Source organism: Mustelus asterias, chromosome 21, assembly GCF_964213995.1.
Source record: "Mustelus asterias chromosome 21, sMusAst1.hap1.1, whole genome shotgun sequence".
Taxonomy (NCBI): domain Eukaryota; kingdom Metazoa; phylum Chordata; class Chondrichthyes; order Carcharhiniformes; family Triakidae; genus Mustelus; species Mustelus asterias.
The window spans coordinates 52,353,960-52,379,184 of NC_135821.1; the positions used below are offsets into that span (position 1 = coordinate 52,353,960).

The 25,225-nt window shown below is 42.0% G+C and overlaps 1 protein-coding gene across 1 annotated transcript; it reads left to right on the top strand.

Annotated features, from left to right (window-relative positions):
* The first annotated feature begins 3,774 nt into the window (after window positions 1-3,774).
* pithd1 (PITH (C-terminal proteasome-interacting domain of thioredoxin-like) domain containing 1) lies at window positions 3,775-22,671 on the top strand. Its single transcript, XM_078237866.1, has 6 exons — window positions 3,775-4,108; window positions 5,445-5,488; window positions 14,463-14,540; window positions 17,947-18,051; window positions 20,387-20,495; window positions 21,991-22,671. The coding sequence occupies exons 1-6, from the start codon at window positions 3,920-3,922 to the stop codon at window positions 22,090-22,092; spliced, it is 627 nt and encodes a 208-aa protein (XP_078093992.1). The 5' UTR covers window positions 3,775-3,919; the 3' UTR covers window positions 22,093-22,671.
* Window positions 22,672-25,225: the final 2,554 nt, after the last annotated feature.

The following is a 25,225-nucleotide window of genomic DNA, read 5'->3' on the forward strand; positions in this document are numbered from 1 at the left end:
AGAGAATATAAAGACTGACAAATCCCCAGGGCCTGATGGAATCTATCCAAGGCTGCTCAGGGAGACGAGAGATGAAATCGTTGGGCCTCTGACGCAAATCTTTGTCTCGTCACTGGATGCAGGTGAGGTCCCAGAGGATTGGAGGATAGCTAATGTGGTCCCGTTATTTAAGAAGGGTAGGAAGGATAACCCGGGTAATTATAGGCCGGTGAGCTTGACGTCCGTGGTGGGGAAGTTGTTGGAGAAGATTCTTAGAGATAGGATGTATGCGCATTTAGAAAGGAATAAATTCATTAACGATAGTCAGCATGGTTTTGTAAGAGGGAGGTCATGCCTCACTAACCTGGTGGAGTGTTTTGAAGGAGTGACCAGAATGGTTGACGAGGGAAGGGCCGTGGATGTCGTCTATATGGACTTTAGTAAAGCGTTTGACAAAGTCCCTCATGGTAGGCTGTTGAAAAAGGTTGGATCTCATGGGATAAAGGGGGAGGTGGCTAGATGGGTGGAGAACTGGCTTGGTCACAGAAGACAGAGGGTGGTAGTGGAAGGGTCTTTTTCCGGCTGGATGCCTGTGACTAGTGGTGTTCCGCAGGGCTCTGTATTGGGACCTCTGCTGTTTGTGATTTATATAAATGATCTGGAAGAAGGTGTAACTGGGGTGATCAGTAAGCTTGCGGATGACACAAAATTGGCAGGACTTGCAGATAGTGAGGAGCATTGTCAGAAGCTACAGAAGGATATAGATAGGCTGGAAATTTGGGCAAAGAAATGGCAGATGGAGTTCAATCCTGATAAATGCGAAGTGATGCATTTTGGTAGAAATAATGTAGGGAGGAGCTATACGATAAATGGCAGAACCATAAAGGGTGTAGATACGCAGAGGGACCTGGGTGTGCAAGTCCACAGATCCTTGAAGGTGACGTCACAGGTGGAGAAGGTGGTGAAGAAGGCATATGGCATGCTTGCCTTTATAGGATGGGGCATAGAGTATAAAAGTTGGGGTCTGATGTTGCAGATATATAGAACGTTGGTTTGGCCGCATTTGGAATACTGCGTCCAGTTCTGGTTGCCACACTACCAGAATGACGTGGAGGCTTTGGAGAGAGTACAGAGGAGGTTTACCAGGATGTTACCTGGTATGGAGGGGCTTAGTTATGAGGAGAGATTGGGTAAACTGGGGTTGTTCTCCCTGGAAAGACGGAGGATGAGGGGAGACTTAATAGAGGTGTATAAAATTATGAAAGGCATAGATAGGGTGAACGGTGGGAAGCTTTTCCCCAGGTCGGTGGTGACGTTCACAGGGGGTCATAGGTCAAGGTGAAGGGGAGGAGGTTTATCACAGATACCAGAAGGACATATTTTACACAGAGGGTGGTGGGGGCCTGGAATGCGCTGCCAGGCAAGGTGGTGGAGGCGGACACACTGGGAATATTTAAGACTTATCTCAATAGCCATATGAACGGAGTGGGAATGGAGGGATACAAAAGAATGGTCTAGTTTGGACCAGGGAGCGGCACGGGCTTGGAGGGCCGAAGGGCTTGTTCCTGTGCTGTATTGTTCTTTGTTCTTTGTTGTTCTTTGTTTGTTCATTAGCAAGACATCTTTGGCCATCATTTGAAATATTCAACTATTGGAGATGGACCATTAAAGTTAATTTGGCCAATGGGACACAAGCAAAGTTGACTTCCAGACATGAACTAATCAAGTCACCTTTGGAGTACATGGGCAATGTATTTTTTTAAATTCCCCCTGCAGTTGGAGAAAGGTCACCTGAAGAGCCAACCCTCTGTTTTAAGCACATTTTCTCAGCAGAACAGAGGATAGACAGCTTAGGGAGAAGACCTAAATGGGGTCCCACCTGTCTCCCTTTTTTTCCATCCCACCTGGTAAGTTTCAAATCCTGTTTGCTGACTGTGATCATCTAGGGATGCCCTGCTGTACACAGAGATTTCTTTAAAAAATCCAACGCAGCACTACCCGTCTCCCAAAAAACAATCAACTTAGTCATTGACATCTTTACATCAGAAATATCAAGACCATCAAATTCAACCTGAAGCTAGCCAAGTCACCTAACTATATACTTTTTACAGAATCTAATTTGGCTAACCTATCCTTTGTGTGTGCGTTTGTGTGTGTTGCAAAATTTTGTGTATATTTTATTATTTAACTTGGGTCATTTCAAGTATAATTAACATTTCTTTGTTCTTTTGGGTTCTTTGGCCTACTCCTGCTCCTATTTCTTAAGAACAAATATGGATGAGTAATAAGTGCTGTCTTTGCTAGTGACCCTCATCCCACCAATTAATTAAAAATAATCTGGTAATTCCATATTGACAATTTTTAAATTTCTTCTGAGTGACAATATTCATGTTGGACATGTTTAATTCAGAATAATACTTCTAAATTGTGATGTGATGAAAATTGATACCAAGCAGATAACACTTATGGACTCTTAGTGTTTTGAAGGTGAAAATTCAGTTCATTAAGATAGTTTGATGCAGCAAGGGATGGTTGCTATTACACGTTGCTGAATAGATGAGTTAGGATGTGTTTAATAAACTTCCTCCTTTGTTAACTATGTGACTGGTAGGCCCCTTGTCATTTTCTTTGAGGCACTGCCCATTTCGTTGGGCTAAACACAGAAAAATGATTTTATTGTAACAAAATTGTAAGGGTCACCTGACCCATTCCAAGGCAGCCACATTTTTAAAACTCATCATGGGACATGGGTGTCGTTGGCTGGTCAGCATTTATTGCCCATCCCCAGTTGCCCTTGAGAAGGTGGTGGTGATCTGCCTTCCTGAAACGCTGCAGTACATGTGCTGTGGTTGACAAGTATCAGTGTTGCACAGTGGGAGGAAGAGAGGCCACACATACTGATTCCCATGACTGTTACAGGGATACATATTGCTTAGTGCAAATTGCTGATTGCAATGTAGAGCCAGAGGGAGGGGGCTGGAATTGAGTCCAGAGAGTCCAGTAAATCCTGTTATTCAGGATAAAATTAAACTAAACTTCTAATGTATTATGCGGAAGAATCATTGCCTAGAAGCAATCATGAGGATGCCATCTCATTACAATCACATCATGCACCACCAGAGCAGAATTTAACTCAATAATGTCGTTGGCGGGGAATTCCAGGATTTTGACCCAAAGACTGCAAAGGAACGGTGATAGATTTCCAAGTCAGATGGCAAGGGCTTGGAGGGGAACCTGTGGGTGGTGGTGCTGCCCTTGTCCTTCTCGATGGAAGTGGTCCTGTGTTTGGAAGGTGTTGTCTAAGGACCCATTTCCCAGCGAAGCAAGTCTTCCCCAACTCCAATGAACTGCCTAAGAAGAAGAAGAGTATGATTTCTATGCCTTTCAGCTTTCACATAGGGTCATTTGGACTCGTACCATCAGCTCTTTTCTCTCCTTACAGATGCTGCTAGACCTGCTAAGATTTTCCAGCATTTTCTCTTTTGGTTCTATAAGGGTATGATTGTTCTCCCTCAGTCAGTGTACCCGTGCTAAACCTCGAGTGTAAATATATTTTTTAAGAGGCTGCTAATGGGAGAAGTCGGGCAATCGTCACTCTGCCTATATGTTCCGTGCCTGCGTGTCTCTTTCCACTTCACCTGATGAAGGAGCAGCGCTTTGAAAGCTTGTGATTTCAAATAAACCTGTTGGACTATAACCTGTGTCCTCTCATCTTAACGGGAGAAAAGTGTCGCCTGTTATTATTTTCAAAGGGACATGCAGTTGAGTTACAACTACCATTGCTGTGCTGCACTTGCTGGGTAAAGATGGCGGATGTGCAAGTGCTCTATCTGTCCCACTCCGCCGCCGGGTCATGTGACCGGGGTCGCTCCGGCGGCCCCTCGCCGCACGACAGTTGCGCGAATACATTTTGCGGCGGTAGCAACAGGCTGCAGTTAAGATGTCTGGACACAGCCACGGGCATGGACCGTGTGAGTGCGAGGCGCACCAGGAGCCTGCCGAGAGGGGCCTGGAGTATGGCCTGTTTCGGAAAATCGACCAGGAGAGGCTGGAGTGTCTGAACGAGGCGAGTGAGGGCTCCGGAAAACTGGTCTTCAAGCCGTGGGAGGAGAGACTGGACCGGAGCAAGGTGTGGCCAGCAGGACTTGTCCTTCTTCAGACATGGCAGGGTGTGGGAGAGAGAGAGAGAGGCCTCAAATACTGAGTTACAGGGACACACATTACTCGGTGCAAATTGCTGACTGTAGAGCCAGAGGGAAGGCCTGGGATCAAAGTCCAGAGGTTCACAGTAAATCCTGTTATTCGGGATAAAATTAAACTAAACCTCTAATGTATTTTGCAGAAGAATCATTGCCTAGAAGCGATCATGAGGATGCCATCTGATCGTGATCACATCATGCACCACCAGAGCAGAATTTAACTCGATAAAAAAATTTAAGACCGTTGCCAAAAGGAATCATTCCCTGAATGAATGCTGCTGTGTCCACAAGTTTGCTGGGTTTGTTCTGGGTTGCCGTCTGTCATACAACTGAAGAGAACTGGCTAATAGTCATATTTTTAAGAATCATACCAATGTCAGGCCATTGCATAGCTTGTCTGCAGGATAGCTCACTCTGCTTTGCACCATTCCCCAGTTTAGGGAGTCAGTTGGGTTGGGTGTGCCAGTGTTGTGTCCCAATGTGGTTGCAGCCAAATGGTCTATTGTTTTCCTTTTTTAATTCCATAGTAATTTGATTATAATTGAGTTACAGCAGTGGATAGAAATATGTAAGATAGTATTAGTTCTCCAATGATTAGTTCACTGCAGACTGCATAGTATACATACTGTGGATTAAAAGTACTGCAGCAGTGGCAAACTAGACAATAGTGTTATTCATAGCACTAGCAGTGTTGGTGAATGCTAAGCAGTTGTGTCTTTCAGACAGGAAAATTTTAAAAAAACAAGATTTCCATCTGGGGAAACAAAATTCAGAAATTTTGTAGATCTCATTGAGACCTGTACTTGCATCTTAGCGTCTCAACAGTTACATGGCGGTACGATAATATGATTTTTAGTTGTTGCAAAAAATTCTTAAGTGAATAGTGAGCAATGCTATGTTAAATTTGCTGAGTACAATTATGTAAAGTCAAATGACAAACTTTGCATCTGATAATGTATTGTTTTAAGCTGTTTCTGCAGGTCAGCTAGGCAAAAAAACTTGAGTAAAAATGCCTGCCTATTTAATTTCATTGCAGATCAGGACTATATTTGTTGCAAGTAGGTTAAAAGGTAAATGGATGATTAAAGATGCAAAACTTAAAGTACCAAATTGACTATGCATATTGTGTTTGAAAGAATAGAGGAATTGGTCAATTAGCAATGCAGGAGTATTGGATCCAGAAAATCTTGAATAAATGGCAATGCCATTTCATATAGCTGACTGAAAATAAACTGTACCAATGTCTGGTATGTTTTTCTATTGCAGTTTGTAGAAAGTGATGACGATGAGGAATTACTATTTAATATTCCGTAAGTACCATTTTAAAAAGAACCTTCTAAATGTAATTGTGCCACCCCATTGAAACATATATTTATATGAAAGGCACATGTATGCTATCAAATATGTGAGATCCACAGGATAATAACAAATAAGTGCTAAGCTTTCTGCAAGTCTGATTTTTAAAAAATGTTTGTTTTTGCTTGCTGGGTTTATGTCAGAAATTTGAAGGTACGCTGAATCTCTGATTTCTCCAACTGCACAACAGCTGTAGGCAAACTGGGTGCAAGCTTTGCTAATGCTGTGACTGGATCTTTAGGATATTTGTAAAAGTGCCCCTGTATACTTTTCATTCTGGTCTTTTCCTGCTCCCCTGCAAATGCATAGAAATACTGATGCATAGAAGTGATGTTATGGAATTGGGCCATTCGGCTGTGTCAACCTTAATCCTCCACTACAGCAAATAGTTCTAAACGTATTTACTCAGCTGTTTCAATAACTCTTTAACTCATTTTTCGTCATCCAATCTAACCTTGAATGTTGGCATGACTTATGCAATTCAGCAAATGATCTCTGTCTTGTAACTCCATGAAGAGACGTTTTTCCTGTCCTCTATTCTAAATTTTAGTTATCACCTCATGCTCTTGAACCCTCATTACTTAATAAACATTTCTATCAATTCATTGTAATTGCAATGTTCTAATGTAAAATGCCAAATTTTTCAAGCCTTTTTATATTTGTATCTTTTCAAACCAGGCAACATCCTTATGAATCTTAATTATTCACTTTCTAAAACTTCTCTATTTTTCCTATGTATGTGGAGCTCAAAATGGCACACAACACTCCTTAACTCTGGTTTGTTACCTGTGCCACGTGCTAGCGAGGAGAGGAATGGGGAGAGAGAGCAGTTGAACCGTGGCTACAGGGATGGTGCAGGAGGGAGGGATTCAGATACCTGGATAATTGGGGCTCATTCTGGGGTAGGTGGGACCTCTACAAACGGGATGGTCTACACCTGAACCAGAGGGGTACCAATATCCTGGGGGGGAAATTTTGCTAATGCTCTTCGGGAGGGTTTAAACTAATTCAGCAGGGGGATGGAAACCTGAATTGTAGCTCCAGTGTACAGGAGGTTGAGAGTAGTGAGGTCACGAATAAGGTTTCAAGGTTGCAGGAGTGTACCGGCAGGAAGGAAGGTGGTTTGAAGTGTGTCTACTTCAACGCTAGGAGTATCCGGAATAAGGTGGGTGAACTTGCAGCATGGGTTGGTACCTGGGACTTCGATATTGTGGCCATTTCGGAGACATGGATAGAGCAGGGACAGGAATGGTTGTTGCAGGTTCCGGGGTTTAGATGTTTCAGTAAGATCAGGGAAGGTGGTAAAAGAGGGGAAGATGTGGCATTGTTAGTCAAGGACAGTATTACGGTGGCAGAAAGGACGTTTGATGAGGACTCATCTACTGAGGTAGTATGGGCTGAGGTTAGAAACAGGAAAGGAGAGGTCACCCTGTTGGGAGTTTTCTATAGGCCTCCGAAAAGTTCCAGAGATGTAGAGGAAAGGATTGCAAAGATGATTCTGGATAGGAGTGAAAGTAACAGGGTAGTTGTTATGGGGGACTTTAACTTTACAAATATTGACTGGAAAAGCTGTAGTTCGAGTACTTTAGATGGGTCAGTTTTTGTCCAATGTGTGCAGGAGGGTTTCCTGACACAGTATGTAGATGGGCCATCAAGAGGCGAGGCCACATTAGATTTGATACTAGGTAATGAACCAGACCAGGTGTTAGATTTGGAGGTAGGTGAACACTTTGGTGATAGTGACCACAATTCGGTTACGTTTACTTTAGCGATGGAGAATGATAGGTATATACCGCAGGGCAAGAGTTATAGCTGGGGGAAAGGAAATTATGATATGATTAGGCGAGATTTAGGATACATAGGATGTGGAAGGAAACTGCAGGGGATGGGCACAATTGAAATGTGGAGCTTGTTCAAGGAACAGCTACTGCGTGTCCTTGATAAGTATCTACCTATCAGGCAGGGAGGAAGTGGTCGAGCGAGGGAACCGTGGTTTACTAAAGAAGTTGAATCTCTTGTGAAGAGGAAGAAGGAGACTTCTGTAAAGATGAGACGTGAAGGCTCAGTTAGGGCGCTTAGAATTACAAGTTAGCCAGGAAGGACCTAAAGAGAGAGCTAAGAAGAGCCATGAGAGGACATGAGAAGTCTTTGGCAGGTAGGATCAAGGAAAACTCTAAAGCTTTCTGTAGGTATGTCAGGAATAAAAGAATGACTAGGGTAAGATTAGGGCCAGTCAAGGACAGTAGTGGGAAGTTGTGCGTGGAGTCCGAAGAGATAGGAGAGGTGCTAAATGAATATTTTTTTGTCAGTATTCACACAGGAAAAAGACAATGTTGTCGAGGAGAATACTGAGATACAGGCTATTGGACTAGATGGATTGAGGTTCCCTAAGGAGGAGGTGTTAACAATTCTGGAAAGTGTGAAAATAGATAAGTCCCCTGGGCTGGATGGGATTTATCCTAGGATTCTCTGAGAGGTTAGGGAGGAGATTGCAGAGCCTTTGGCATCTTTATGTCATCATTGTCTACAAGAATAGTGCCAGAAGACTGGAGGATAGCAAATGTTGTCCCTTCGTTCAAGAAGGGGAGTAGAGACAACCCTGGTAATTTATAGACCAGTGAGGCTTACTTCTGCTGTGGGCAAAGTTTTGGAAAGGATTATAAGAGATAGGATTTATAATCATCTAGAAAGGAATAATTTGATTAGGGATTGTCAACACGGTTTTCTGAAGGGTAGGTCGTGCCTCACAAACCTTATTGAGTTCTTTGCGAAGGTGACCAAAGAGGTGGATCATAGAAATCATAGAAACCCTACAGTGCAGAACGAGGCCATTCAGCCCATCGAGTCTGCACCGACCACAATCCCACCCAGGCCCTACCCCCACATATTTACCCGCTAATCCCTCTAACCTACACATCTTAGGACTCTAAGGGACAATTTTTAACCTGGCCAATCAACCTAACCCGTACATCTTTGGACTGTGGGAGGAAACCGGAGCACCCGGAGGAAACCCACGCAGACACGAGGAGAATGTGCAAACTCCACACAGACAGTGACCCGAGCCGGGAATTGAACCGGGGACCCTGGAGCTGTGAAGCAGCAGTGCTAACCACTATGCTACCGTGCCGCCTGTTCAACCTGGAGTTCAGTTACTAGTGGTGTACCGCAAGGATCTGTTTTGGGGCCGCTGCTGTTTGTCATTTTTATAAATGACCTGGATGAGGGCGTAGAGGGATGGGTTAGTAAATTTGCAGATTACACTAAAGTCGATGGAGTTGTGGACAGTGCAGAAGGATGTTGCAGGTTACAGAGGGACATAGATAAGCTGCAGAGCTGGGCTGAGAGGTGGCAAATGGAGTTTAATGCGGAAAAGTGTGAGGTGATTCACTTTGGAAGGAATAACAGGAATACAGAGTACTGGGCTAATGGTAAGATACTTGGTAGTGTGGATGAGCAGAGAGATCTCTGTGTCCATGTGCATAGATCCCTGAAAGTTGGCACCCAGGTTGATAGGGTTGTTAAGGCGTACAGTGTGTTAGCTTTTATTGGTAGAGGGATTGAGTTTTGGAGCCATGAGGTCATGTTACAGCTGTACAAAACTCTGGTGCGGCCACACTTGGAGTATTGTGTACAGTTCTGGTCACCGCATTATAGGAAGGATATGGAAGCATTGAAAAGGGTGCAGAGGAGATTTACCAGGATGTTGTCTGGTATGGTGGGAAGGTCTTATGAGGAAAGGCTGAGGGACTTGAGGCTGTTTTCGTTAGAGAGAAGAAGGTTAAGAGGTGACTTAATAGAGGCATACAAGATGATCAGAGGATTAGATAGGGTGGACAGTGAGAGCCTTTTTCCTCGGATGGTGATGGCTTGCACGAGGGGACATAGCTTTAAATTGAGGGGTGATAGATATAGGACAGATGTCAGAGGTAGGTTCTTTACTCGGAGAGTAGTAAGGGCGTGGAATGCCCTGCCTGCAACAGTAGTGGACTCACCAACATTAAGGGCATTTAAATGGTTATTGGATAAACATATGGATGAGATTGGAATAATGTAGATTAGAGGGGCTTTAGATTGGTTTCACAGGTCGGCGCAACATCGAGGACCGAAGGGCCTGTACTGCGCTGTAATGTTCTATGTTAACTGAAGTCTTGGTAAGATTTAAGATTATTATTTTTTGGGTTTTAGACTCTATGCCTTTTGTGAAAAAAAAAAATTCCATTACTGTTCATTGAAATATAATTTATTTGCCACTTGGTGTCACTATTAAACTTCAGAGGAAATAAACCCTTAATCTGTAGTTAAACAAAGTGCTTTGTGTAACACCATTGGCTGTATCTTGTGGGGCCAATGGGGGTCTTGCCCACTGGTTGGAGGGAACTCTTATCTGTTTGTTGTGGAGGCCCAACAGAATCAAGTGCCCTTAAAGCACTTGAGCCTCCTCTGCGATTGAGATCTCTTGTACCGGAGCCAAGGACTGGCAGTTTTTTATTTTACACAATGTGAGCATCACTGGCTGGGCCAGCATTTATTGCCTGTCCCTTACTGCCCTCCATTTCAGATGGCATTTTGAGAGTCAACCACATTGTTGTGGATCTGGAGTCACATGTAGGCCAGACAAGGTAAGGATGGCAGATTTCCTTCCCTAAAGGACATTAGTGAACCAGTTGGGTTTTTAACTGCAATCAACAATGGTTTGATGGTCATCACGAGACACTTAATTCCAGATTTTTAAAAAAAAATTGAATTCCCATTTCACCATCTGCCGTGGTCCCCAGATCTTGCCCTGAATTACTAGTCCAGTGACAATCGGTATGCCACTGCCTCCCACCAGATGCCCAGAAACATCATGGGACCTGAGAACAAAGGTGAGCGAGGCTGAGATGAGGGAGGGGGCAATAGGTCTCCGAGGCAAGAGCAGGGCATGCCTTTCAGTGGCTCCTCCCCTTCCTGATGTCAAGTCCCTCATTTGGGCACATGGTTCCTGATAGAGGAAACGCCATCCCTGGAAGCTGCTGGTAAAGCATGACAGGGTTTGCTGGATGGCCTTTCAAAGGTGTAGGAAAGCTGTGTGCCTCCCATTAAATCCCCGAGGCATCACTAAATTGTGGTGAGCTCGGAGATAATGGGTGTCAATAGGCTCTTCAATGAGTCGAATTGACATAAGAACATAAGAAATAGGAGCAGGAGTAGGCCATCTAGCCCCTCGAGCCTGCCCCGCCATTCAATAAGATCATGGCTGATCTGACGTGGATCAGTACCACTTACCCGCCTGATCCCCATAACCCTAAATTCCCTTACCGATCAGGAATCCATCCATCCGCGCTTTAAGCATATTCAGCGAGGTAGCCTCCACCACCTCAGTGGGCAGAGAATTCCAGAGATTCACCACCCTCTGGGAGAAGAAGTTCCTCCTCAACTCTGTCTTAAACCGACCCCCCTTTATTTTGAGGCTGTGTCCTCTAGTTTTAACTTCCTTACTAAGTGGAAAGAATCTCTCCGCCTCCACCCTATCCAGCCCCCGCATTATCTTATAAGTCTCCATAAGATCCCCCCTCATCCTTCTAAACTCCAACGAGTACAAACCCAATCTCCTCAGCCTCTCCTCATAATCCAAACCCCTCATCTCCGGTATCAACCTGGTGAACCTTCTCTGCACTCCCTCCAATGCCAATATATCCTTCCTCATATAAGGGGACCAATACTGCACACAGTATTCCAGCTGCGGCCTCACCAATGCCCTGTACAGGTGCATCAAGACATCCCTGCTTTTATATTCTATCCCCCTCGCAATATAGGCCAACATCCCATTTGCCTTCTTGATCACCTGTTGTACCTGCAGACTGGGCTTTTGCGTCTCATGCACAAGGACCCCCAGGTCCCTTTGCACGGTAGCATGTTTTAATTTGTTTCCATTGAGATAGTAATCCCATTTGTTATTATTTCCTCCAAAGTGTATAACCTCGCATTTATCAACGTTATACTCCATTTGCCATATCCTCGCCCACTCACTCAGCCTGTCCAAATCTCTCTGCAGATCTTCTCCGTCCTCCACACGATTCACTTTTCCACTTATCTTTGTGTCGTCTGCAAACTTCGTCACCCTACACTCCGTCCCCTCCTCCAGATCATCTATATAAATGGTAAATAGTTGCGGCCCGAGTACCGATCCCTGCGGCACGCCACTAGTTACCTTCCTCCAACCGGAAAAACACCCATTTATTCCGACTCTTTGCTTCCTGTCGGATAGCCAGTCCCCAATCCACTTTAACACACTACCCCCAACTCCGTGTGCCCTAATCTTCTTCAGTAGCCTTTTATGGGGCACCTTATCAAACGCCTTTTGGAAATCCAAAAACACCGCATCCACCGGTTCTCCTCCATCAACCGCCCTAGTCACATCTTCATAAAAATCCAACATGTTCGTCAAGCACGACTTTCCCCTCATGAATCCATGCTGCGTCTGATTGATCGAACCATTTCTATCCAGATGCCCTGCTATCTCCTCTTTAATAATGGATTCCAGCATTTTCCCTACTACAGACGTTAAGCTGACCGGCCTATAGTTACCCGCCTTTTGTCTCCTTCCTTTTTTAAACAGCGGCGTAACATTAGCCGTTTTCCAATCAACCGGCACTACCCCAGAATGCAACGAGTTTTGATAAATAATCACTAACGCATCCACTATTACCTCTGACATTTCTTTCAATACCCTGGGATGCATTCCATCCGGACCCGGGGACTTATCCACCTTCAGTCCCATTAGTCTACCCAGCACTGCCTCTCTGGTAACATTAATTGTATTAAGTATTTCTCCTGCTGCCAACCCTCTATCGTTAATATTTGGCAAACTATTTGTGTCCTCCACCGTGAAGACCGACACAAAAAACTTATTTAAAGACTCAGCCATATCCTCATTTCCCACTATTAACTCCCCCCTCTCGTCCTCCAAGGGTCCAACATTCACTCTAGCCACTCTATTCCTTTTTATATATTTATAAAAACTTTTACTATCATTTTTTATATTAATTGCTAGCCTAGCTTCATAGTCTATCCTTCCTTTCTTTATCGCTTTCTTAGTCTCTCTTTGTTGTTTCTTAAATTTTTCCCATCACTTGTTTCTCCACTATTTTTGGCCACTCTGTACGCAGCTGTTTTTATTTTAATACTCTCCTTTATTTCCTTCGTTATCCACGGCTGGTTCTCCCTTTTCTTACAATCCTTGTTTTTTGCTGGAATATATTTTTGCTGAGAACTGAAAAGGATCTCCTTAAAAATCCTCCACTGTTCCTCAGCTATCCTACCTGCCAGCCTGCTCTCCCAGTCTACCTTAGCCAATTCATCCCTCATCCTATCATATTTCCCTCTGTTCAAACAGAGGACACTGGTTTGGGACCAAACTTTCTCCTCTTCCATCTGAATCAGAAATTCGACCATATTGTGGTCACTAGACCCAAGAGGGTCCTTCACAATAAGATCCTTAATTCTACCTACCTCGTTACACAATACCAGATCCAAAATAGCTCGTTCCCTCGTCGGTTCCGTAACATGCTGTTCAAGGAAACTATCCCGACAGCATTCTAAGAACTCTTCCTCCATTCCACCCTTACCGACTTGAGTCTGCCAGTCAACGTGCATGTTGAAGTCCCCCATGATTATTGCCGTTCCGTTTTTACACGCATCCCTTATCTGCTTGTTTATAGCCCTCCCTACCTCAACATTATTATTTGGGGGCCTATATACCACACCTACTAGTGTCTTTCTCCCTCTACTATTCCTCATCTCTACCCATAACGATTCCACGTTTTGTTCCTCAGAGCCTATGTCATCCCTCAGTACTACCCTGATATTATCTCTTATTAATAGCGCGACCCCACCACCTTTTCCTTCCTGTCTATTCTTCCTAAACGCCTGATACCCCTGGATATTCATCTCCCAGTCCTGGTCACCTTTCAGCCACGTTTCTGTAATGGCCACTAGATCGTACCCACTCGTGCTGATTTGCACCATCAACTCATTTACCATTTGGACATCCAACCACCACTGGTCAGGGATTCCACGTCCGTTTCATTTGCCCTGTGGCCTAATGGAGGGAGATTCTCCTACCAGTGGAAAGTTGATGAAGGGCCTCCAAGCAGGCCAGGATTTCTTAGTTCCCACCATGGCGAGCTGCATTAAATCCAACCCCATGAAAAGTCAGTTCATGAATTTGTACAGAATGGAAAAAGCTGAATTGGAGCCCGAGTCTCATTGCCAGCTTTTATTGTACAGAATACATACATCCTGCATTTCTTACATTGGAATTTACAATGCTTTGAACAGAAGACAAAATATGGCACCAGAAAGGTTTGGACATGGCTTCACTGAAAGCAGCAATGGAGTGAGTTCCAGAGGACAGAGTGGAGCACTGAGGATAGGGAGCCAGTCACGGGATTAGAGGGTGTTCATGTAGGAGTGCAAGGCTGAACACGCCTGCCGAATGATGGACCTAAGATTTGTTTCAGACTCAATTTTTTTGAAACATACTTGTTTGCTTAAAGCAGTGGTTCCCAAACTTTTTTCACTGGGCCGCACTTTCGGAATAAAAATTTGCTCGCGCCACCCTGAAGTTTTTATTGATGATAAATGCATTCAAAAACAAAAAAAAAACAACTCCTAGCAGTGCTTGATTCATAACATAGAACACAACTACTTTATAATATGATCATGGGACATCCAGAAAGTATAAAACAATGCTTGTTTAAACCATGTTTAAATGTTTCTTTGATTGTCCTTGAATCTTCCCGCCACGCTTGCCATCCTCTCTTGCCGCACCCTTTGGGAACCACTGGCTTAAAGTGAGTTATGGAGGAGACCTGCTGCACATACCAGAATAAAGTCCTAGATCTGGGGAGGTGTCTAAGATGTTAATTACTGTTCATCTTGTTTCAGTTTCACAGGCAATGTGAAGCTGAAAGGAATAATAATAATGGGAGAAGATGATGACAGCCATCCATCAGAAATGAGATTGTAAGTGAAAGAACATTTTATTTTAAGCTATTTAACATCATTAAAATATATCCGTTTAAAAATTGGAATTGTATTTAACTATGGAATAGGTTCATCTTATGCCTTTGCTATGAAACTGTCGATCATTAGATGGTTCTAGGTGAGAGCTATATGTATACATGTCTTTGGACAGCTAATCATCGAATCTAAAGCTATATTTTTACTAATTAACTAAACTGTTGAATGCTCTAAAAGTGATCGTTAGCCTAACTAAAATTATCCCAGCTTTTACAAATATGCAATCCCAGTGAGATTTTTTTTGTATACTGTGACAAATTGCTAATGAATGCTGTACTTTCAAAGCATTAACTTGAGCTGTTGTGGGGATTAAAAATGGTGGATCTGAATAATTTACCGACCTGCAACACTGAATCACAAAAATTTATTCAACATTCTATGTCCCCACATAAACACTTCATGCTTGGTGAATGACTGACGTTATATGTACACAAGAAACCATTCAACCCATCAAGCCTAGCCCTTCCACAGATCATTTATTTTGCCGTAGACTCTATGCACCTTATTTAATATTCTGTAGGAGGTGCTATATAAAAATACTTGTTCCCAAAGAAATGTTCTTGGGTTGTTGGCAACCCTGGAAGGGCCCCAATTATTTACCTTCACTAGTTGTTGAACTATGATCATCCTGTGCTGAAGGCAGCGATATGTGGGGTGGGGATCCTTGGGTGCCACAGTGGCAAAGGGGAGGAGGGGAGCAGGTACAGTCATGTGGCAGGGATATAAGCAGTGAAATGTGCAAAGAGAGGGGAAAATAAAGGCTGTCTATTAAGTCTGTTTAGACCCAGAAGATTTAATAACAGTTTTTCAATAGAGCAAGAGAAGTTTCCAAAGTGCATCCTGAATGTATATTGTAAATTTGGCAATTGTGGCATAAGTGTAACATGTATATTAATGTGAATTCCTTCGTTCAGTGAGCACTTGAAACCAGTTCCCAGGAATGCCTTTTCTTCAGACTAGGATAAAATTCCCTGGTTTGGTCTTCAAGTTTGAGCTTTAACAATGACAGTAAAGGTGCAGTAACATTTGTATGATATACAAGTATTTCTTGGTTATGACCAGAAATATGACTTTCCACAACATGGGACAAGCTGTCCAGCTGGAGTGTGGAGCAGAACAGGCTGTGTGGTTATAGCGTTGGGGGCTGTGGAAGTACAAAGAGAGGGAAGCCTGTTCAGGGCAGCAGGTGATCCAGTGGGATGAGATAAATTGTAAATACATTGTGGCAAGCTTGATTTTCTTGGATGTTTGTTCAGATGGAAAATATAGTAGTAACCTCTTTGGAATTGTCCTCCCCAGAGGATTGTGGATATTCCATTATTGAATAAATTTATGCCGAGATAGACAGATAATTGGTCTCGCAGGGAATCAAAGAATATAGGAGTGGTGAGAGCCATAGATCAGCCAGGGTTGGTTGTATTGAGTGGCTGAGCAGGTTTGACGTGCTATATGGTCTACTGCTCTTATTTTTTACACTAGCTGAGAACATTTTTAGTCTGTCTGTGTTGTATTCGGAGAGGATTATAATAGAGCTACATGTATTGTATCCTCATGACTTGCAGCAAACATTTTTCTGACTGATTGTGGTACAACATTAATTGTGATTTAATGTAGCTAGTTATAAGCACAAATGAAGGAAGCTGGCTTGTGGCTTTCTGTGAATATGAGATGTTACAGCCACATGAGGAGGGTTACAATTTGACTCCCTTCTGATAACCCCATTCTGGTCAGACTTGGGGTGTTTTCTTGAAGGATTTAGAAGGATGGAAGAATTTTACTCAATGTCTTGTTTAACTATTTATGCACTGATTGCAAAGTAACAAATCTGACAGACATTTGAGCTTTAAAACAAAAAGGGGTTTGTTTTTGAGTTGAAAAACCCACCCAGGTAGAGGTAGCAAAATACTTAAAAAGGTAAAGCTATACTTCTTGCACTTTTGCAACCCACCTTTGCACACAGACAAGTTGCAATGTTTACAAGTTATATATGTAAGTAATTTCTTTGCCAAATTATCTAATGCCGAAAAGTCAGAAACTTGAGAGCTCACTGTTAGAATCATTGGCTGGGCATTGTGACTGCGGCAAAGTTCCTTTTAACATTCCAGGAGTTGAGTTGACGCCCCTGTAATTAAAGTTGCTGGAGACAATTTATTTTTTATTCTGTTCCAGAAGTAAATGAACTTTGCACCTCAGTTTCATTTTGATGGAAAATCCACTGTCTCTGTGCTGGATTTTTAAACTGCAAGAGATAGGATCTCATCTTGGGAGAGGAGAAAAGGGCGATCCTTACTGATTCATTGGCAGCTTTTCTAGACTACTGACATTGTTTGCAGCTTCCTTGCTGTATTAGAGATTTTCTCAGCTGCGTGCTATTTACTAGTGACGGGGTTCTCTGGCCCCGTCACTCAATGGAATTTCCCATTGATGTCACCCCATGCCACCATGAAACCTGCATGAGGGAGTGCACTGCCAATGGGATCGGAGAATCCTGCCAGCGTGAATGGCTGGGGAATTCCCCCCCCCCCCCATTATCTCTATGCCAACCGGGTTCTAGCAAACTTTGTTTCATTGGAGTGGTAGTCTCTCAGAGGGGCGGCACGGTAGCACATTGGTTAGCACTGCTGCTTCACAGCTCCAGGGACCTGGGTTCAATTCCTGGCTTGGGTCACTGTCTGTGTGGAGTTTGCACATTCTCCTCGTGTCTGCGTGGGTTTCCTCCAGGTGCTCCGGTTTCCTCCCACAGTCCAAAGATGTGCGGGTTAGGTTGATTGGCCATGCTAAAATTGCCCCTTAGTATCCTGGGATGCGTAGATTAGAGGGATTAGTGGGTAAAATATGTAGGGATATGGGGGTAGGTCCTGGGTGGGATTGTGGTCGGTGCAGACTCGATGGGCCAAATGGCCTCTTTCTGTACTGTAGGGTTTCTATGATTTCATATTTCTATTCTATGAAATATTAGGTCTGGTACATTTTTCACTAAATCCTTTCAAAGTAGTTCTTGACATCCTTTGGTGTGAAATTCCATGACGTTGTCTGGGCATGTCTGAATTGCAATTTACCGTGGAACTGGTCAACTTACAGTACCAGTTGTTAGGTGACTTGTGGCAGCCATCTTTAGTCAGTATCTTAAGTCATTTTTCGTTTTTAAACAGTTCAGTATATGCTTAGTTAGCCAGTGAGATTACAGATTAATATAGCTCATGCACAAATCACATCATTGTGACAGAAGGAAGAAAAATAAAGTCAGAAATGAATCTGGAAATGTTATCTATCTTTGAAATGTTTATACACTTGCAAATTTTCTGCAAGTGATATAGAATATACTAATCAATTCTTTACTTTCAATCAGGTACAAGAACATCCCACATATGTCATTTGATGACACAGGTAGAGAACCTGATCAAGTGTTTCCGCTTAGCCGAGATCTCACAGGGGAGTTGGAATATACCACAAAGTATGTCCATTTTTGTTGTGCTTTTTAAAAAGAGGTGAAAGTACTCTTCACCAGTAATTTGAAACACACTCGGCAAATTGGCAGCTTGTTATACACCAAATCCATTTTTCTAATCAAGAGAAAAATCAAGCAGTGTAAAAGTTGGCTATCAGTTTACTACAAGCCTGTTTTGCACCAATGTTGAAAATCAGTTCTCACTCCACCTGTAAGAGGAATTTTTTGGGATGTTCCTCTGGGGGAGTCTTGAACTCAACCAATACAAAGCCACGAAAGACACCATGTAGTTAAAGAGCGAAAAGGAGAAAAGATAGTCAGCAAGCACCAGCTACCCTTTCTGACATAACAGTACAAGTGTGAGATTAATAAACTCTTCTGAACATTTCTATTTCCTGCCCAGCTTATCACCCAAACTGGAGGGTCCAATTGCCATATTGCACATTATTACGTTAGCCAGTAACACTCTACCTATCAGCAGGATTAGGAGCTCCTTAGTCCATTGCACCTGAAAGTTCTTCCCTCGTTACTAGGAAACCTAACTATATAAATCTGGTAGATTCAAGGATATTGCTATCGCCTGCAAATTTTAATTGGTAAGCAAAGTCAAATTTATTGCTAATGCCCAGTCCCGTTACCAACCTCTAACCATGAGCTAATGCACTCCCATATATTCCAAAGCCTTGTTTAACTTGCAGCTGCCTGACTCAAGGCGATAAGGAGAACTGCTCTTGCTACTCCATTGTCTCAAAAGAATTTGGTCTGTCTATTTCCCATCATGCTGAGCAGTTAGATCATCCATTGGCGAAGGTTTACAAAGCACATCAGGAATACAGTTTAATTTCATAATACTTGGTTAAATTTGTGGTTATACAGACAATACCTTTGCATATTGTATTAGGCACATGGTGAATCCTTCTTCCATATGTATGTGTGTGTGTATGTGTGTATATATATATATATATCCTTGTAATCTTTATCTTACCCTGTCTACTATTATAGTAAATTTAAAATGAGGGGCTTTTATACTATTGCCCTACTTCACCATCCCTACCCCAACCCCCGAAATGTCTTGAATTGATACTAATCGAGAGCAGCACGGTGGCACAGTGGTTAGCACTGCTGCCCCACAGCGCTAGGGACCCGGGTTCAGTTCCAGCCTTGGGTGATTGTCTGTGGAGTTTGCACGTTCTCCCTGAGTCTGCGTGGGTTTCCTCCGGGTGCTCCGGTTTCCTCCCACAGTCCAACGTTTTGTAGGTTAGGTCGATTGGCCATAGTAAATTGCTCCTTAGTTTCCCAAGATGTGTAGGTTAGATGGATTAGCCGTGGGATAGAGCAGGGTGGTGTGATAATAAGATACTCAGAGTCGGTGCAGACTCGATGGGCTAAATGGCCTCCTTCTGTACTATAGGAATTCTATAATGTGGAACTGAAACTAAATGCTTGTTATTGAAAGTTAATAAATAATGGTCCACAGGAGATTATTTATTAAATTCTGGTTTTGCCTGACAGATCGTAATTTAGAATAATCACAGTAATCTTCCAGAATTTGCTCAAAGTTCCAAAATATATTAACAATGTTTAGCACATCTGGTTATCTCAAAAACTGTTACATAATTTTGCCAGTATTGCTTTGGTAGGAGTGTGTATATATAGTATGGGTTAGCACACTGATCCTTTGGAACTTGGGTTCAGATCCAGACTGCTTGGATGAAAGTTCTCCCTTATACTGAGGGTGAAATTAATTTAGATAGTCACAACACGGTCCCTACAACAATAAACAAAAAACCTGCTGAAAATTCAGTACAAGTTGAAATTCAGTCCTTGCCCATTTGTTTGCAGTTTGATACTGATCAATCCAAAGTGGCAAAAGGTAAATGTAAATAGTGCAGCGTTCCTGCTTCCAGAGGCAACCAAGTAGATGGTTTTAACCTGCACCTCCAAAAGCTGCATTGGCAACCAGCTGGGTGCCATCAAAGGTGGCCAAAGATGCATCACTTTCAGAAAGCTGTGTGTCCAAAACATTCCTATCTCCTACATTGTTCCTTGCAGGCCAGCCAAATTATTTTGCTATCATACTCTGTACAGGCACTCAGCAAGTGTATTGGATAGTGTAATCAAAATGGCTAAAATATGCATAGTTATTCTTTTACATTTTCAAAAGCCATCAGCATATATCCTATCAGTATTTTAAAGTTGTACCACTCGGTAGAGACCACTTTATAATTGTGCACTGTTACATGCAGAAAATAGTACATTGTATTACTTATACCCTAATTAGTAACTACAGCAGGTTCAATACTTTTTAATATTTCCACTTGTGTATTTTGTTCCTTTTTAGGATAGCTCGTTTCTCCAGTGTTCACCATCTTTCCATTCACATCACCAAGAATTTTGGTGCAGAGACTACAAAAATTTATTATGTAGGATTGCGAGGGGAATGGTCAGAGGTGAGACTGAAAAATATTAAAATTAGCTTTGAAAAGTTTTATAAAGGATTCACTGGTATGAGTTTTTATCTTGCACCTTAGTGATATTGCATAGCAAATATTGATGTCCTTTTGAGATCGATGGCCCTTGGAAAAGCACATGATATTTGCAGTGAAAGTGTGTAATTTCACTGGGGCTTGTTGTATATATTACCCTGCAGTATTTTGAAGTATGCAAGGCTTATGATCAAATAAAATATACTGGATAATTTCCATGTAAATCAGTGAATAATCCTGCTTCTTCCTCAACTCCTGGAAATCTGATTGGCAGTGGAAATTTATCTCTCATGGTTGTTCCTTTTACCCTTCCTCTTTTGGTGATGTGATTTATAGTTGGATTAATTTCCACAGGCTTCAGTATCCGTCTGGTACCCTCATGACATGGTCATCTGTAAATGAGTTGAGGAGAGGCAGTGTTGAACTATTTACTTGTTAGTCCTAAGGACATCAGAGTTCATCCAGTTTCTGTTGTCACCTTAAGTCCATTTTGCAGATCCACCACTGAAGAATAATCAACAATGAGAATTTTTAAAACACATGTTTGTTCTATTCCTTAGCCAGACGTACCATGACTAATTAGAACATCACTTGACAAATTGTATGCAAAGCAGGCATCTGACTCAGGACATTGTTTGATGCATTTAGCCACCAAACTCACTTGCAGCTTTATTTTTACTACTTTTTAACTAACTAGCAGTTCAGCGTGTGTCTGTGTCAGCAAGTGGTGATTAACGCAGAGCGCACCACCAGGGGGGCAAATGTAGCATCTTGCTGTTCAATAACAACAACTTCCACTTGTATAACATCCCAGGACATGTCATGGGCACAAAACAACAAATGGACACCAAGCCAAATATGAAGATTTTAGGAGGTGTGGCCAAATGTTTAGTTGCAAAAGTGGATTTTAAAGAAGATCAAAAGAGAAGGTTATAGAGGGTGGTAATTTTATTCTTTTTGTTAATTAAAACAACATTGCAGTTAGCACCATATTGCCTCCAACATTTGAAGATTTAAAATTGTTTTTTGAAGCAGAGGTATGAATTGGGTAAAATGTTGGTTTAATTTCTCTTTTGATGCTTAAGCTTTAAATCTAAACTACTTCGATGAAGTTGAAAATTTTCTCAACTCCATTCCTATTTTGTCTAGAACACAGAACAGTCCGATAGTTTTCCTCTAAATTGATAGCATTTATCTATACAGAGCATTAAGGTATTTGGGTGCAAAAAGAAAATATTTCATGGATGTATTAGCCGTTGTAAATGCATATTACTCAGCTAAATTAAGTGGTTTCTCTAATACAATTTGTGCTTTACCTATATACTTGAAAGCAACGCTTTAAATAGTTTGTCTTCCGGGTCACTGACATCAGTCCCTTGATGGACATTGTATTTTTAAATAAGAAAATAATCCTCTGCTAGAATTGAGTAACACGATGAAATGTTCCTTTTTGTGACAGGGCCACAGACATGAAGTGACACTTTGTACATATGAAGCTTCTGCCAACCCTACAGATCACAAAATTGACCTCATCACTCCTCAGACACACTTCATTGCTTAAAATGTGACTGCTGATGCTATAGCGTGCATAAAATGTAAAAACTGCACTACCCTACCAAGAAGAATGCACTTCCAGAATGCTCGGGGCTTCTACAGTAAATGCCCAGTGGAATAGACTGGCACATTATCTAAGCTCCAAACAATTGCGACAAATGTGTGGTGAACAGAAGATTAATAAGGAGGTAACATTCACTGTTTAATTGGAGTCTGCAGTTGCTGCTTTGATTCATAAATGCTAATATCCTGATTTAGGATGGCATTTAATATTCTTGGCCTCAAAACGGGATATTTTCTGTTAAAATTAAATGCCTAATTTTATTTTACATTAACAAAACATTTGACAACTGCTGAAAATCTGACTCCTGTGCGCGCTTCTCAAACTCCACACATCAGAATAATCCATTGCTTGTGACATTGCTCTGCTCCTATTACCATAAGATTCTCGAGCAGTAATATTTCTCATAAATTATAGAATAGAAAAGCATCTGTTTAAGGTTAACTGAATTGCTTTAAAAAGTGCACCGTGATGTCTAATCAAGATTACGAAAATCTATGTACCTATATTTGGAGACCTGATTGATTTTGTAATGGATGGGGACTAGTTTCTTCAGAGTCCAGTAAATCCATTACATTGCTTTTTGAGTGCCACAAGAAGCGTCAATGCTCTTGAAATTATTATGAAGAGGGACTTCTGTAACGCGAGCACACTCGCAGATCAGGAGCAGAGGCAAAATGTATTGATTTAATGAACGAAATGATCCAATAACATCGCTATCAATCACATGTAATCTATCCATTCTTTCCCATTTTTCCTGCAAGTTGCTGTCTTTCCATATACCTTTGCGCATTAGATTACGTAACCATGAACACCTTTGTGCCATTTGAGTATCAATCCAGTGAATGGAGGTTTATTCTGCTGCTTGAAACTTGTGTTAACATGGATATAATTTAAGTTGATTGGATGTTTTGTTGTTGATATATCCACTTCGCTTGAGCTTTTACGTTATAGTTTCCGGATTTAGAATTTGCTTTCACGACTCCAGAGAATGCAACCATGGTTTTAAGAAGAAAACAAAATAAAACATGTTTGCTATTATTGGACTGATGGTGTGTAATCCTCTCTCCTGTTCTTGAAGGCTGCATTGCAGATTACTGTTCATGTTTGTTTTGAAGATTTTTTGAAATAAATGTATTTCATTAAAAATAGCTCATGCAATTAACTTTAAACACCAGCAACTGAATAGTGAATGGATTGTCTTGATTATGTCTTGAGTTTCAATAATGTGATGGAAATAAAATGTAAACTAAGGAAATTAATCTAAATCCCTCCACCTGTTTCTGTACATCTTGTAATGTGCCTCACAGTTACAGCCAACCTGAGACTGTCCAAATGATTTAAGTTTTCTATAGAGCTCATTTGTCTTTTGGCACAATGGGTACCGTCCCTGCCTCTGAGCCAGAAGCTCCGGGTTCGAATACCATCCCAGGAATTGATAGCTGAGGAAGGTGCATTCATAACGTTGTCAACAGGTGTGTAAACCTTCAAATCCTTCCAAACATGAGAGGGGGAAAGTTTTTCACGCAGAGTGGTGGGTGTCTGGACCACACTGCCAGAGGAGATGGTGGAAGCAGGCACATTAGCAATGTTTAAGAGGCATCTGGATGGGTACATGAATAGAGGATATGGTCCGAGTAGGGGCAGAAGATTTTTCTTTAGTTAGGGCATCATGATTGACATGGACCTGGAGGGCTGAATAGTCTGTTCCTTTGCTGTACTTTTCTTTGTATGCTGGTGGTAAGAGTGGGAGAGACTCCTGGTCAGCCATGCTGTGGTGTGGCATCCTGAGCTTTCAGGCCCTGGTGACAGACAAGTGACCTGTTCCGGGAATTACCTGGAAACAGATGAAAGTCTTCCATAGTGGACCATTCGATGCGGGAAGAGAATTGGAGTTGGAAATATTGCTCACTAAGCTTGATTGTGGCCTGTGATGGATTGCTACACAGCTGACACAATTTCTGCTTCCCCCTGATTAAGTCCAGGGCGGGAAGATGCCTCCTACCTGATTAAATGCTGACCCACCATATGGGAAGGCACAAGATTCCCCATAGCTATTTGGTATAGAAAAAGGCCATTAAACCCATTGGGTCTGTACCTGCTCTTTGGAGTGCCATGTAATTAATTCCACTATCTTGCTCTTTCCCTGTAATGACATGAACTTTAACTTTCCTAATGGGTCCAATATGTGGTACTTCTACTGAACAAAAAACCTGATCAAGTTAGTCTAACGACAATTTGTCTTTAACAAATCCATGCTGACTTCTTTAGTGCATACTTTCCAAAATGCTAATTAAATTTGTCCTGGTTTTCAAGTTAGTCGAACAACAATTTGTCTTTAACAAATCCATGCTGACTTTATTAGTGCAGACTTTGCAAAATACTAATTAATTTTGTCCTAGTTTAGTGATTGTAAATGTTTGTCACCTTTTAGACTGACTTGCGTTGTAATTACTGAATTTATCCCTCTTTCTTTGAACATTATAACATTTACAATCCTTTAGTTCTCAATCACCATCCCTGCATCCAAGGAGGGTTGGAAAATTATGGCCAGAGCCTCAACACTATCTCCCCTTCCCTTCCTTCTGAACTGGATGACTCTTCAATTTGGAAGACTAACAACCTTTTAAGCACATCTTTTATTGTTACATTGGCAGCACTCTCTTCTCATGATGACAATTACAAACTGCTCGTACAAAAATGTGAATTTGTCAAAATCATGAACTACTTGGTTTATACGATCCATTATTAGAGGCAGCTCCTGTGCTTTCTCAGGATAGGGCTAGAAAGTGCAAGCAATTGACCCTTAAACCCAAACAGGTGGTAGAACCAATGCTATCCAAAGAAGGCCACGCTATAATTGTTCAGAATCCTAAGGAGGCATATTATAGGTTGGATTAATGATCACAACATCAGTGAAGGCTCAGAGGTTTGAGAAAGTACATCTGGCTGAGGCTCAATGACCTGAGCCCATGCTACAAGCCTATGAGATAAGGTGGTACATTCACATGGATCACTCCATAAATATTGTAACAGCAGCACACTTATTACGCAAATATTCTATTTATCCCATGTTGGC